The 16,861-nt window shown below is 32.4% G+C and overlaps 1 protein-coding gene across 6 annotated transcripts in view; it reads left to right on the top strand.

Annotated features, from left to right (window-relative positions):
- The window catches only part of FBXW7 (F-box and WD repeat domain containing 7), a 216,441-nt gene that overhangs the window by 184,103 nt on the left and 15,477 nt on the right, over positions 1-16,861 (top strand). For 5 of the 6 annotated variants that reach the window (XM_073017681.1, XM_073017680.1, XM_008000000.3 and 2 more), the window contains 3 exons: positions 3,385-3,467; positions 6,390-6,531; positions 15,114-15,248. In XM_073017681.1, the coding sequence (XP_072873782.1) occupies positions 3,385-3,467; positions 6,390-6,531; positions 15,114-15,248 (360 nt within the window). Of the gene's footprint in view, positions 1-482; positions 1,018-3,384; positions 3,468-6,389; positions 6,532-15,113; positions 15,249-16,861 lie in introns of those variants that run through there. The other variant, XM_008000002.3, reaches the window with a different exon arrangement.

Raw genomic sequence — 16,861 nt, 5'->3', positions numbered from 1 at the left:
GACATTCTCATGTTTAGTAAGAATTGATGAAGAGTGTGGCCATTTTCCTGAAAATTACTATGTTTTAAAGGATTGAATTGGAAAAGCATAGGGGATGTTTTTATTAAATCAATACCAAAATATGCCGGTTGAAATATAAGTTAGATTACATAATTTCTGCAAATGCTGCTGGCTCCAAACCAGTTTACTTTATTAATTTCTCTCTTTGGGATTGCCTGTTTTATACCATCCAAGCTACTTGAAAAATCTGATTAGTCTGTGCCAGGACTACTGTAGGATGACAGTTAGTGAAAATAGCATGCTTTGCCTCTGTTGAGGGGGACCATATGAAAATATATCCTATTTTCAAAATGTTTCTGAAAAGATTTATTTGTGGAAATGTTCCTTGCTATTTAAAACTCTTCAAAAATGCAGGTTTTACAAAATACAAAAATAACCTCCTGAAAGTTTGAAAGGGGAGAGGGGGCTGTCGTGTGGGGGCGGTCTCATTTGCTGCCCACATCCTCCCTCTGTTCAGTGCGTTGTGTGCTTACGGGTTCCCTGGAGCGGATCACCATATAATTGATGTGCAGTCTGCATTGCTGAATCCTGGACTGCACCATTCTGTGTTCAAGGGAAGATGTAATCTGATCCCTCTGCTGCTGAGGGAGGAATCTGTTCAGTCAAGGCTTTGACAGGGCATAGTCTCCTCCAATAATCTTCTCCGTTCTCTCTCATTATTCCCTCGAGTTCTTCTCAGTCAAGCTGCATGTATGTATGTGTGTCCCGAGAAGCGGTTTGATACTGAGCTGCATTTGCCTTTACTGTGGAGTTTTGTTGCCGGTTCTGCTCCCTAATCTTCCTTTTCTGACGTGCCTGAGCATGTCCACATTAGAATCTGTGACATACCTACCTGAAAAAGGTTTATATTGTCAGAGACTGCCAAGCAGCCGGACACACGGGGGCACAGAATCACTGAAGGGGAAAAATACAGAAAATATGGGTTTCTACGGCACATTAAAAATGATTTTTTACAAAGTAAGTAATCTGTTTTCTTCCTATGCTGTGTGATTGTGTGTGTATGCCTGCCTGAGAAGGAAAATCTGTATCATCAGAGATGGCTGCAGTATCCTCTAATTTTGGTGGGTGGCTGGATGTCTGGTGTTCTGTTTTATATCATGAATGTAAGCAAATAATGGAAAAACTGTGAGCTGGAAAAAGCTTTAAATTTAAGATTAAATGTATATTTTAATCTGAGAATTTTTCACTAAAAATATATTCAGACTTTAGAAATGTGGCTCCGTTAAATGCTGACCTGGAAATACTCTATCCTTAGTTGGCTTTTAGTGAACCTTTTGCCTTCAATTTTTCTATACCTTATATATAGTTTTTCTTTTTTCATTAGTTGACTCTTTAAAAGTATAGAATCATGAGACTATTTGGGATTTATATTTAAAGAGATCATGTTTACTTTCCGTACCCCTCAAAAATTGCAGAATTAATTTTTGGTTCTGAAGTCAGTATTTTCAGTAAACAGAACAGCATTTTAAAGACTTCTATAGTCATACAGAAGGTACTTTCCTTTATAAAATATTTTTAAAATAAAATCCTTTCTCATTGGTTTCCTTGATACACATTTTGGGCATGTTTATTCATTGAAGGATTTCTAAGATGGAAATAAAGTTTGCTTTTAGTGGCAAATGGTATTTGCACCAATGTTTTTTACAGGGTATCCTGGGAAGTTCTGAAAACCAGTGTTACAAACTTAATTAGAATAAATATCGAAGTTTCTCCTAATTATGAAGATAAGAATTTGAGGAAGTTATCAGAACTAGATTGTAACATAGTCTGTACTGACTGACCTTCCTGATGGATTCATTTGCATGTATGTGTATATATGTGTATCTATAAATTAGACACATGGAAACACGTGGCTACCTATATACTTCAGCTTTTATATTTATGTTTGCTTTTTAATAAAATTATTTGGAGAAAGAAAATAATGGTTTCTGAGAGGAATCACTTTAAAACAATGTAATCAGTACAGAAACTTCTGAAGGGAAGAAACCAGCCAGACCAATTCCATTTCTTTCCAGTAGGTATGTCATGAACTAAGGTATAAATTGTAGATGAGCTTGTTGTACCCTCACCTCTAGCCCCTAGTGTCGTAAAATCATCCCAGTATTTTAGAAAACTCTTTGTGATGACAAAAACATGGTCTTTATTATTCCGTGTGGCTCTAAAACATTTTTAGTCTCTTTAGTATTTATATTGTATCATGCTATGTTGTGATGTTCCCATGTAAGGCAAGAGGTAGGAAAATAAGGCTGCTGCAAAGCAAGGATTTTTACCTACTTATAAACATGAGGATAGCTCGCTATCACTCTGGAGTGTTTTTCCTCCTATAACTTGCAGTAATACAGTGATTAGTTAGAGGACACAAATCTTAAAAAGGGGTTGTTGAAATGGAAAAAGTTGAATCTTATTAGATTTTATTTTCTTGTATTAAAATATACATATAGTCATATAAGAATATTTCAATATTGATGTTGACAAGATACAATTCTGAATATATTTATAGTATAGCATGGCATAATGAAACACCTTAAAATGTAGATTTTGGATACACCTTATAGAGAGGCATAACTGATTCTTTTAAAACCTTTCTGTTGTTGCTTTTCAAGTTAGAATATTTTGTCCTGAGTATCTGTCAATAGGGCTATATTCTATATATATATCAATTGATGACTTTTTCCCTCAGCGTTATACTGTCTCCAGATTTCTCTTATTATTGATTTACTTTTTAAAACTATCCTTATTGCCCATATTAATTGCTTTATGCTTTATCACTATTCAAGATTATTTATACTGCTCTTTACCCTTTTATAATGGTATGAGTGTTTAAAATTGAGTTTGTTACTTTCATACTTATTTCTGATTTTACAATTTTGAATTTTGTTTATCTTTATTAAAAACATGTTTTTAAAGAAAAATGAAGATTCACGAGGAAGGCACGTTAAATATGATTCTTTTCTGTGGGGATTAACATGAGATTTTTCCCTATGTTGGTTATTAAATTGGAAAACATGAAAGATGTATTACCTCAAGGAATATATATATATATATATATATATATATATAAAAATAAAAAAATGAATATCAGTTTTCAAATCATCACACATTGTTCTTCTGGATAAAATATTGGGGGGAAAAATTCACCTTTCCTTTCCATTCCATTCAGAGGAAAACAAAGTAGAACAAATAGAAGAAACTATGAAACATTTATTTTATATCTATAATTACAGTTGTAGGCATATGAAAATTTAAGAATTTAAAATATTAACCATGCTGACTCAAGATTTAGACGATTTTTTAAAAACATATCTTGTTTGTTTTACCTTATAGATGAAAAGAAAGTTGGACCATGGTTCTGAGGTCCGCTCTTTTTCTTTGGGAAAGAAACCATGCAAAGTCTCAGAATATACAAGGTAATATTAAATATAATGATTGATTATGTCGTGATTCTCAGTTTTTTAGAGTTTATTCTGAAAGTGTTTTAGTTTATTCTTGTAGAATAATAATGTTACTAGTACGGTTGACTGTTTAACACATTTTGAGATTACTGGAAATTGAGAACTATATCATTTTAAATAAGAAGAGGAATACCACCTTAGTTTATGTTTTGTTACTACTACATTTGAAGTATGACATAAGCAGAAATTATCTTATGAACAAAAATTTAAAATTACAATTTTTAAGGAATTCTAAAAAGTAAACCATAAAATATGAATATGAGCCCCTGTGTCTTGTTACTATAGCAACAGCTGTTCTAGGGTAGACATTTATGTATGGAAATTTGAAGATACGTTTATTAGCAGTGAAATAAAACAATTACTAACTAATTCTTATTTCATGAAATTAATATGTTAGAAATTTTCTTTTATGGGCTTGGTAGGTCTTAAGTTTTTAACACATACATTTCCATACCAGTAGAATAGTTTCCATAACAACTAAATATAATTGTAATCTTTTTCTATTTCAGTCTCCATCATTTTTGAATTTTAGATCAGTATAAAACTTTTCCCACTCTCACACTAATTAGGCTAACTTAAGCACAATGTCTGTTGCCCAGCCAATTAAAAGTGGCTTTGAATGTCACTTGGAATGTCATATTTTAAAATTTAAATGACAGAAGTATCTTAGAGCTTTTTTTGGTCTTTAAAACAGAATTTTTAGTATAATTGCCAGTTTTTAAAATAAGTGATTGAAACTTAACAGTAGAAACCACAAGAACTTTATGGTTATGACATTTCTTCCTTTCTCTCAAAATATTTCGATTTAGTTATTTTTGTTCTATAAGATACAATACAATTAACATTGCTCAGATGCAATTTTTTATTGAACATTGTTACAGATTGTGTCTCTTACAGAAAAATAGCTTGTTTTTATTTCAGCTGTAAAAATATTTCTTTCAAATGCTCTTTTATGAAATTTGAAAATCATAATAATTGGAATAGTCTTATATTCAAAAAGTGAAGAGATAATACAGAAGAGAAAAATGAAGATATCTCTTATTCAGGAGCTGCTTTTCTGTGTGATTTTTTTTTTATGTTAACTGTCCCCCTTCCTGTTAGTCTTTGCCTTTTGACAGTTTTACTGTGTTTTGGCACTTCCACCAGAGGGTGTGGAGGGATAGAGAGACAAGTGAAACTATTCACTTCATTTTGCTTTTCCCTTCTAGTCATGATAAAGTATTTCTTGGATGAGAAATTTGCATTTAATGTTAAACTGTTAATGCTATTTTTTAAATGTATCAGTCTTCGATTAATATGGCTGATACAAGGACAAAAGTATTACATTGTTCACTTGTTTTTAAGGCGACTTAGAATAAATGAGTGCTGAATATTTATGACGGAGCACATTTTAGTAAAATTTGTTTTTTGTTGCTCACTTTTTATATTGACAAAGCAACTGAAAAGGCACAGGTTTTATTTTTCGCCTGTTAATACATAATTTTATTAAAGCAAAATTAGACCAAACAGCATATTTATTTCCATGTTTTTTTGGAGACTCTTGGTTAGGAAGGTATATATTTGATATTTTGTCATATTTTTGACATTTGCTAATAAGATAAAACTATGATTTTTCCATCAAAAATTTGTTATAAACACATCCTATTTTGGAGAAAAAGAAAATAGAACTTACCTTTGAATTTGAAAGATAGATTTAATTGTTGAATGTTAAAGATTGTCTTCGATTTATACTATTAGAGGATTTAAAGGGGGTAGATAAGAAGACTTTTCTGTAAAATCTGGTGATTGAGATACATTTTTTTAACAAAATAATGCTGGATAGAAAAAAAGCTGGAGGAGTTGTTTCATTAGTAATTTATCAGAGTTTGATTGTTAACTATTATGATGCAATTTGTAAGTGTTCTTTGAATTTAAAATAATCAACATAGCTCAATTAATTGAGTGAGAATTTCTTTTCAAATATAATTAAACAGACATTCCTGCTGCTTTTTTTCCAAGGTCTTTAAAATGGATACCCAATATTTACCTTGAGTTTAGTTTAATTACATGCAGAAATTAGAAAGGAAACTTTAATGCATTCATAATATAGTTATATATCTATATTCTTTCTGCTATTAATTGATCATTTTTAGGGTAGTTTGACAATTTTAGAGAGATCATCTAGTCATCCTCATTTTACTGGTGGCAGAATTGAATTTCAAGTTTGTTTGAGACAGTTAAATCTCAAAATTTAAATTACTGTATAAAAATGTTTAGATGATCTTATTTAGTTTTGTATATAAGTTCTTAATACCTGTTTTGAATAAATGCATTTCTAATCAAGACTGAGTTCTGTCAACTGTTCAGACCAAGCTTTATAAATAGCAATAAAAAAATTGGAAATATTATAGGCATCTGGGGCAAACTTAAGGAATAATGTGATTCTTGAAATTCAAAACATTTGAACATAGTATTTCTATGTATGAGTTTTTTAAAGCATTAATAAAGTATCACAACCCTTTGTATAAAGAAAATTTAAACTTTTACTTATGTCGCTGAAGACCAGTCATAGAAGAAGTGGGACTTGTATGTTCTAAGGAAATATTTTAACATTATTTGTATATATTAACAACTTGCAGTTTTGTCATGGAGATTCTGTTATTTGGTTGCAATTAGCATTTCTGCGATAATAGCAGGTGTTACGTAGGAGGGAGGAAACTTACTGTAAGAACTGCAAATAGGTTTTGTTTACCTGTGATCTCTGGGAAGAAATGTAATTAACTGAATTGATGATTGAAATATGCCAGATCATCATTCTTTGTACTAGAATCTATTATTAATAAGCATCTATTTTTGCTTTCACTCTTGCTTTTTTCCTTCCTCTCCTTTTTTTTGTAGTACCACTGGGCTTGTACCATGTTCAGCAACACCAACAACTTTTGGGGACCTCAGAGCAGCCAATGGCCAAGGGCAACAACGACGCCGAATTACATCTGTCCAGCCACCTACAGGCCTCCAGGAATGGCTGAAAATGTTTCAGGTGACATATGTGAACATAGTACTTGAAATGCCTCAGTTAATTGCTGCAAAATAAGGGATTAATCATCCATAAAAAAAGAAGGAAGCACTTTTACATACTATACTATGGATGAACCTTGAAATCATTCTGTCAAGTGAAAGAAGCCAAACACGAAAGACCACATGTTGATTTTCTTTATATAAAATGTCCAGAATAGGCAAATCTACAGAGACAGAAAGTAGATTAATGGTTGCCTGGCAATGGGGGGAGGAGAAGGACTAACTGCCAATCGGTACAGATTTTCATTTTGGGGTGATGCAATGTTCTGGAATTGGATAGTGGCGATGGTTGCACAACAGAGTGAATATATTGGGAAACACTGAAGTATACACTTTAAAATGGTGAATGTTATGTGATGTATATTTCAATTTTAAAATGCTATTAAAAACAAGGGAACTCAATTTTTGAGTGTCATAATTGAGGAAGTCCAATACTTATTTGTGTAACTGTGCACTGACATTTTTTTTTAATTGCTTTTTAAATAATAAGACTGACCTTCCTCTTCTCCTTTGTTTGAATTTCTGAGTTGTCTAGTTTTTTAAACTGCATTGCTTGTAAGTTAGGCATTTAGGAGTAATTTAAGAACCATGCTAGCTAGAGTTAATACACCTTCTTTTCTTCACTGCCATGCTTGTATATGGCTTACTGTACTTGAATCCTGATTACTATATTTTAATAGTATTTATATTTTTTGGACATTTACAGGGAAAATTGGTTACAATCAAACCCTGAATATTATGAATTTTATAACCTAAGATAGTGATATTACATTGATTTATCTCTTCTTCCAGTAAGATAATGCATATAAATCAAGTGTTTAGCAAAATACATGGCAAGGATTAAGTACTCACTCAGTTATTCGTTGTAAATAAATAATATAAATTATGTAAAGTGAAGATATGATATTAGCCTCCATACTAATGTGAAATGAATCTACTACCCTACCTCTGGCTGCATGAATGGTTAGGTATTTAATCAATGCATAAGGGAATAATGGTTGATAAAGATGATACTTTATTTGACTTTTAGTGTTTCAGATTTTAAAGTGTTCACTTTGTAAATCCTATTATTTTAAATACCTAGATGAATATGAGATAAATGTGTCTATTTTTTTCTTCTGTAGCTAGAAAAGTAACTTGGAGCACTATTACTTTTAAATGGATTTTTAAAATTATTTTCTACCCTTCAGGTGATTTCTGAAAAACTAGGATAACCTTTTTTTGGTTGGTAACTGAAAGATTTGAGCCTTGCTCTCAACAGGGATTAGTTTTTCCCCTGGTTGAGACAAGTGTCTCATGACATTTTTCATTTTTGTAACTGAGGGGATGAGGGCACAGGACACTGCTGGTATCTAGTAAGCAGAGGGAATATAAAGTACGATCTCCATGCCAAAGAATTATCCAGCCCAGAATGTCAATGGTACTAAAGAATCTGGGTTAGAGGAATGAAAATTATATTTTATTGTTATTAAAATGTTATAAGCCACTGCAATTACAAAGAATTTTTTTAAGTTTTCATTTTCATAGTCATTTGTTGATTAAACTTACCTTCTCCCCAAGGATTATTCCTACCCCACCCCCCTGAGTTATTTTGCCTCCGGTTCATGATGGTTTGTAAAATGTTAATTAATTTTTATTTTTTCCTATGCATGCCCTCAGAATTCTGAAGTTTTAATTTTGTCCCATCCTTTTAAAAGGAAATCTTTCCATCAATAAGAGGTGAAAATAAAACTCGAACACTTATATAGCCTTAAAAAAAATTTAAATATTTTTATCATCTCTGATTAAGCCAAAGAGGTAGGAATATGGTTGTGTGTTGCCATGCTAGCGCATGCATATAGTGCGAACAGCATATATCATTCTGATTTCATATCACATGATTTCACTGATTTAATATTTTTATAAGAAAATACTAACATGATTGAAAATTACACCATTAGCAATAGTTTTATCATCACTGTAGAAAACCTCCAAAATGCTTATTTTGTATGAAAAGGCTTATTTCTCATCAGAAGGTAGTTCAGAGTAAGATTTACTTTTTCTGTGATAGGGCTCATTTTTTCCAACATTTTGGAATACCTGAATGTTCTTTGCTTACTATCTAGGATATTTCTCAATTTTAAGGGGACTCTCTAATATTGATCCATAGAAAGAGGCATTTCAGCTTTATTTTAGTCAGGTTATTTTAGAGAGTTCATTGTACACCGTTTGCTTGTTTAGCTAGTTCATGCTTTTTAAATGAAATGTCCAAATGTTACCACATACTGTATTTCATCAAATCTGAGACACCATAGATTTTTTTAGATGCATTCCAATTTCAGAAATGTTAATATTTAAAAAAAAAAAACTTTATTCAATAAGCTAAAGAATGTTAGACTAGCTTTTGGTCCTGTGAAAGAAGTAGGTACAGTGAAAAAACCTTGTTCTTAGTTAACAGGAATAGCATGTGGAATTACCCTGCAGGTATAGTATTGTAATTTTTTTTTTTCAGGTAAATATTCTGTAGCAAAGAAATCTGTAGCAACAAAAGGTCAACTAGACAGGTAGATCAGGACCTTCATCTTTTGAGTACCATGTCTGTCTCTGACACACCCAAGGCCTCATTGTTGTATACTGCCCTTTATTTTCAGGGCTGGTCCCAGAGTAACTAGAAATGATTCACTTGCCTTAAAGGCTTACAGTGCTTTAATGTCTAACTTGTAGAGATATAATTTCATAATAAAGTGGGGAAGTCATGAGTTGACCTATGTGAGAGAGTTGAGGGATAATTAAACTGGCATAGTTTCTACAAATATGCTTTGGGGGCATTTCATGATGACTTTTCTGTTGCATAATAAGCAGTATGGGAGAGCTTGTCCCCTTTCTGTTCTGCTATTGCTCCTAAGGCAGTGATACAGCATTGTTTTGGTCCAGCTCCATCAATTCTGACAGAGTAGTCTGTACTCTGTTTATAAATTGAGTATGAACAAATGATATTCCATTTTGCATAAAAGAGGACTGAAACAGAATGCCACTGGAAAATAGAAGTGCAAATTAAAGACAAAAACCAAAAAAAAATAGAAATTTTATACCATTTGAATTTTCAGTAGCCATTGATCCACTTTGTATGGCAGTCAGATTGATGCTTCAGATTAATTTAGGGAAGCGAGTTGGTCATTTGTTTGGCTTGTTTATATCATTCAGGTGCTAATAAATGGTTTTTCACTTAAAATTTTCAGACTAATTACATGAACATTATTTTATATTGAAATTTGTATTCAGAAGCATCTTGAGAATAGCACAAATGACTTAGAAGGACAACTTCTTAGTTCAAATTTTGACATTGTCTCTTAAAAACAATAACTTCATTAATATATAACCATTCTTGCCTTTATTTTCACACTCTATAAAACACATAACATTAAAAAGTTGTCAAAGGGGAGAAAACATGTACATCTGCTTAAAGTTATACTTGGAAATATATTGGAGACTCAACAAATATTAGTTTCTTCCCTTGGTCAAGAAATAATCTTAGTGGACCTCAGAAATTTTCTCGATCTAAAAAGGGACCGTTAACACTGGTTTCACAGTGTTGGGATGAGGATCAAAGATAAACTGATATGGAAGAACTTTAACCTTACACAGATGTCATTAGCTTTGCATTGTTTTAATTAAAGCATATTTGAATTAAGCTATTTATGTACTTTGAAAAGATGTTATACTAAAAATATTTTAAAATGATAAGTATAAAATACATGTGTTTTGATATTAAAAATGGAGGAAAAATTTCTCCATTGAAAGATTTAATTAGGTTTCATGGGAACACTTAGAAACTGTACATGTTCTCAAACCTACTTTATTTACATCTTATTCGCTACTCAACAAAAAATTAAAACCACAGGATGGTGCCAAAAATTGAATTTATTATTACTTTGAAATTGTACTTGGGACACAGTGATTTAAAAAACCTTGTTTTGTGTGAAGGACTTGAAGAAAGTCATGTATTGGAGCTAGAGAAGACTAAGGGAAAATGTGATGTCTGTTTTTAATATATTAATGACTTTTGTATAAAAGTAGGAAAAGACTCATTCTTGGTTTCTTCAGAAAGTGAAACCTGAATCATGTTCTTTGAGTCAGATTTTGGCATTAAGTTAAACTTAACAATTAAAACTGGCTCACAGTAGAATGGGAGATAAGTTACTCGAATCCTGGAACTGTTCAAACAGCCTGGATAACCATGTGCTAGAGGTGCTAGAGAAGTGAATTCTTTACCACATGAAATTCAGGTGCAGTACTACCCAAGATCATAAAACAGTCTATCTAATTGGGACACTAAAGATCATCCAGACCAGTGATTCACAAGTGCTGCTTTAAATCATCTACATCAACACTGGATGAGCTGTTTGTTTAAAAAATAAAATGTCTTCAGCCACTGAATCAAACTCTCTGCTGTTGGGTCTTAGAACTCAGTAATTCTTGCTATCCTTGATCGGCAAGCCTCTCGCTGTGTAGGTGGTTCTCTGAGACTCAGACTCATTAAGAGACTTCCATGTGGTTCTACAGTGAGTTTCCTGGTGAAGCCCAGGCTCTTGATTGCAGTTCAGTGCTCCTTCTACTCTTCTCTGCTACCTCTGTGCTCTAATTTCCCTGAAATAAAACACCACTTCCATGGGGAATTTTCAAATTTTCATTTGCAATTTTGTCCTCAAATTAAAATTTACTTCTGAACCTGGGATGTTTTTCCTCTCCCCTTCAATATGTTCCAACAAGACTACATGAAAGGCCAAAGGAAGTACTTTTTTTTTTTTTCCTCTTTTCCAAGATAACCACTTCTCAAGTAGCAGTAAAATAATAATTAAAAGAGTTATCCAACACTTTGCTTTTGCAGATAAACCAAGGCCTGAAGAGGTTAAATTGTAACCTAATTATAATGACCGTTATCTCCTAAAATTATTTCCTGATCCCCAATTCAGTTCTCTCTCAACTATTCTTCGTTAATGGTTGCTGTAGGTTACTTCATATACACACACGTAGTCATTAGCTGCAAGGGTTTCATGTTAATGTATATGTCGCTTGCTGCTTGATTGTATATATATACAAAATTTGAAACCACTCTTGGAGTCAGAATCAGCAAGCAAGTCCTAGTGATACCATCAAATACAAAGAATAGAAACACTCTCTAGAGATAAAATTGAGATGACAGCATTAATCTAGAGATAGTATTTCCTGGTTCTTTTGGGACTCATTTATTTATTCAATAAATATTTATTAAGCACCTTTTCTGTGTGAGGCCCTACTTGAGTATGATATGCAATAGTGAAAAAAAACAGACAAAAAACCCTTTTTCATGAAACCTGCATTCTAGTCAGAAGGGGATGAGGTGGATGGGTTTGGTACTGGTTACAATTTTAGAAAGGTTGCTCAGGGAAGGAAATAAGGAAGCAAGGCATGTGGGTATCTAGGGAAACAATGTTCCAAGGAACAGCAAGGAAAGATGTTGTGAAACTGAGTGTGCCTGGAGGGTTTACAGCACAGAAAGAGTGTGTATGGCAGAGCAAAGTAATTAAGAGGAAAAGTAATGGGAAACTGGTATGTTGTAGGCCACCCTAAGGACTGATTTCTACTTTGGGTGAAATGGAAAGCCATTAGAAGGTTTTAAGAAGGTTTAAGACTTTAACAGTAGCACCGAGTACAGTGTGGAGAATAGAACAAAGAGGCAAAGGTAGAAAACTGGAAGACCATTTAGGGAGTTACAGGAGTAATGTAGGTGAGACATACTGGTAGCTCAATCCAGTGTAGTAATAGTCAGATTGTGGATATATTTTAAAGTTTAAGGCTATGAGTTCATTTGGATCAAAACCGTCTGATGGTAAAAGAGAGGGAGGAGTCAGGAATGACCAAAGACTTCTTGGCCTGAGTAACTGGTAAAATAGAGTTTATTTTACTGAAATGAGGAAGACTGTGGAAGTATAGATTTGGAGGGAAAGATCATAGACATGTTAAGTTTCAATTACATATCCAAAAATAGATGTTGAAAAAGCAACAACATACATAGGTGTGAAGTTCAGGAAGGACTCCAGGCTGGAGAGAGGAAAGCTGTTTTTATGGTCCAGATCTTTGTTTAGAATCACCAAAGAGATGTGATTTTAACCAATAGAACTGTTGAATATGTATGGTCAGTGGAAACAGTCTCATTTTCTTATGCTACTCATCTTTATCAGTGGTATACTTTTTAATAAAATAACACGAAGTAACATCTACTGAGTGTATATATAATTTAAATTGAGACATTTTTAATTGTCTTTAATTCTTATTACAGATTCTTTAAAATAAAAACGCATCGTTTCAAATATTGTTTAGAGTCTTAGATATATTTTGTTATACAGGCATGATTTTTTTCCATGTACTTTTTCTTAAATATATGGAAATTTCTGACACAGTTTCAGATACTTAGCTAAGGTCTGAATTAGATGTTTATCATCTGTTCGTCTGTCCTGTCTTCTTTAATTCTACACCCTATCCTCCAAAAGCCTTGATAAAAGATATGTCTCATATATTAGCTTTTTTTTTTTTGAGACAAAGTCTCGCCCTGTCACCCAGGCTGGAGTGCAGTAGCGTGATCGTAGCTCATTGCAGACTTGACCTCCTGCCACAGCCCCCCAAATAGGTGGGACTACAGGTGCATTCCACCATGCCTGGCTGATTTCTTATTTTTTTATGGAGACAGAGTCTCATTATGTTGCCAGGCTGGTCTCAAATTCCTGAGCTCCAGTGGTCCTCCTGCCTCTGCCTCCCAAAACTGCTGGGATTACAGGCATGAGCCTACGCACCTGGCCTAAAGCTACATTTTAATCAAGTCATCATAGTTATCCATCACTCAAAATGAGCATGTCCTTATACTAGTGTCCATGCATTGTCTGTGATGTAGATGGAGAGGAATAGCATTTTATCAAAACCCACCTCAAATCCTGTGAGGGATGTGAATCAATAAATTAATGAGTTTGTTCTGTTGATACCAAATGGAGAGACATGAGTGGAGATTGATCACTATAAGTTATGTCAAAGAGGTAAGTTTAAACCAGTATTTGAAGTTATGTGAGAGAAACCAGACAAGATAATTAAACTTCAAATTAACTGCTTTTAATTGGTCACGTGTGTACATATACATGTTTATGAGTATTTTACATTTCTATGTATAATAAATCCTCCCCCGACCAAAAAAGGTACAAAGTAAGACTCAGGGTGAATGTTCTGGATACATGTATTTGTAGAAGCAAAAGGAAGGGACACAACTGGTTGGAACCTGTATTTCCTTAACATTAGGTGGTAATATGGAATATACTATGGAAATAAATACCATTGAAATGTTTTATGGTATTGCCAATTTAACACATACTTTATGATAAGAAAGATGAGAAGAAGTTCATTGTAGATTCCACAGAGGTAAATACTTTAAAAAGTATTCCAAATACAGCTCCTCATATCCTTAGTGTATCTCTTGTCAGTTATTACATATTTTATGTCTTGGATCAAGTTTTCTTGTTTGGACAAGAAATGGAATGGCAAAATCCAGATCTTTTTAGCTGAAAACCTCACCTATTCTGTATTCACCCACTTCTGAAGTGGACACAATAATTCTTACAATGGTACTTAAATCAGTATAGACTTGCAGAAAGAAAGGCCTGCATGAATGTTCTTTCATTTAAGTATTATGAGGTTAATTAAATGTGTGAAATTGTAACATTTTGAATTATTCACATGACATTTTAGTTTTTCCTTTTAAGAACCATGGCTTTTCTGTGCAGGTATTCTTCACTGGGGGGAAAATAATAATGTTTTAAGATGATCCCCTGATGTCATTTAAAGGAACTCTTATTTCTGAAGCATAATTGTGTGTTTTTGTGTTTTTATAGTGTATCTCTTTCTTACCCTCTTTTGGCCTTTGTTTATATTCTAATTTTACCACTATCAGCTACTATTTTCTATTGTTTATTGTTTTTATTGTTTATTCAATTTTCTATTGTGTATTTGTTTTCACATAACAAATCAAAGCCTGTTTAATTTGTGGAAGATACTTGTCAAATGTGTAATATATCCACTTACTGATTTTTCTCTGAATGATGTTGCTCGTTTCCTTTCAGACGATGCCTTATTAAAACCGTCTAACTTTATAGTGCTCACTAGAAAGAATGTAGAGAAATTGTCAAAATTTTCTATTATTTACTCAGTAACCCAAAATGATGTTTCTGGAATAAAATTTTGGCTTCTCAATTAGTGACTTGGTGGTAGATGAACATATAACTATTATACTAATGTAATGAAAAACTACTTTTCTGTCAAACATGATTTTTTTTTAAACCTTTTACAAAATGAAAGTGGTTGGTAAGCGATGAAATTAAATGCATTCTTCAATGCCTTGTGGAAAAAATGTCACTGTAAGGAGCCACTTTTTATACAATTCTACCTTGTTCAACTATGTTTGTGTGTAGATGTGAGTTTTCCTTTATAAGCCTATAATTTGGGACATCTGTTAACACAATAAAAATTTCTAATTCTCTTTGATAGAGCTGGAGCGGACCAGAGAAATTGCTTGCTTTAGATGAACTCATTGATAGTTGTGAACCAACACAAGTAAAACATATGATGCAAGTAATAGAACCCCAGTTTCAACGAGACTTCATTTCATTGCTCCCTAAAGAGGTAAAGATTATCAATTACATTCTTCATTGGGTGTTATTTGAATATATAACTCAACAGCTATCACCTTTAAACATTGTCATGCTAATTATTGTATTCAGTATTGTCAGTTTGACACTCTTAATTAGTGGTAAAGAGGGCTGTAAATTGATACATTGCCATGACTTAATAATGTAATTGTCAGATTAAAGTATGCATATGGACTAAGTAACTCTTTTCCACTACTTGAATAAGTCATATATATGAGAGTAACTATTGAGTTTCACTAATTTGATTATTTATTTACCAATATTTTTTTGCCGGGTTATTTCAAGCCCAGCCTTTAGTTATCTTGGTATATTCATTATAGTAGATTTTTAAAAATTCTGACCTTATTAAAATAGCAATATTTTTTCTCTTATTTTATTGTATATCTTAAGTCCCTTCAAGACCAATAGTTTTATGATTCTATTGAATTCTAGTTCTCTGGTACTTACATCGTGTAATTATTTTAAATACAAATATTATAATTTCACGTGTGTATATTTTTCTAATCATTCCTCTCCCCATCTCCATTACACAAATACAGATATCCCATACTAATTATATGCTAAAAGCACTTCTTTGGGAATTATTTATGCCTATTTCTTTTTATATTTTTATGTAAGCTGAAACTATTATAGACTGATTATATGGGCATTCATAACTATTATATGGGCATTCATAACTATAAATAAGGCATAGTTTAGATACAGTTCCTTTATTGATATTATAGACCTAGTAATTTTATTTTGTCAGTGAACAGAAATAATATAACATTAAATAATCAGCATCACCATGATTTATATTTTCGTAAGTCATATGTGTATGCCACTAGTTATATATCAGCTAAGAATACAATATAAAATACTAATATACCATTTCAAATTATCCTGAAACTTCAAATTTGAACAGAAAAGGAGTCATTTTTTAAGATTATCATTCTAAATATCCTAATGATATTAAAGGTAGTCCCAATTAGAATTGCATGTTGGATATGAATAAAATAGTTGTGTCATATTTAATGCATGGAACCAGCAAAGAGCAAAGTATAGAAAATCTCTTCTTCCTGAAATGCGTTTTCTACTGAGTGCTTTTTAAAAATGACGTTGGCCTAGAAGAAAATTTTTAGTTTTGCTAACTCGTTCTAAAACTGAATCCTTTGAATAGATTTAGCTTATGAAAGTGACATCAGCTCTCTTTGCTTCCAGAAGGGCATTAATAATGGGAAACACTTACATAAGTATTTGACTGAAAGTGATTTTCTTCACCTTTGATATATTCTCCGTAGTTTTCTTAGTGATATCCTCCGTATTTTAGAGGGTATCATTTTGGTTAAAAGGCAGACTTTCTCATTTCATATTTTTCTCTTATTTCTAATAATGGTGAGGTTTTTGGTTTGTTTTGCTTTATTTGAATTTCCATAATAACTTCTTAACACGCAAAATGTGGTTTAAGATCAGAATATGAAAGTATTTTGAAAAATCTAAGAATTAAAAACAAATAATCAATAACCAGGGTAAATCCAATAAAGATTCTCTCGGTTTAAGTGTTCTTTTAAGGATTGCCTGGGGAAAAAGAAGTGAAATTAGATAGGA

This window comes from Chlorocebus sabaeus, chromosome 7 (assembly GCF_047675955.1).
Source record: "Chlorocebus sabaeus isolate Y175 chromosome 7, mChlSab1.0.hap1, whole genome shotgun sequence".
NCBI lineage: Eukaryota > Metazoa > Chordata > Mammalia > Primates > Cercopithecidae > Chlorocebus > Chlorocebus sabaeus.
This window is presented reverse-complemented; position numbering and strand designations above follow the sequence as displayed.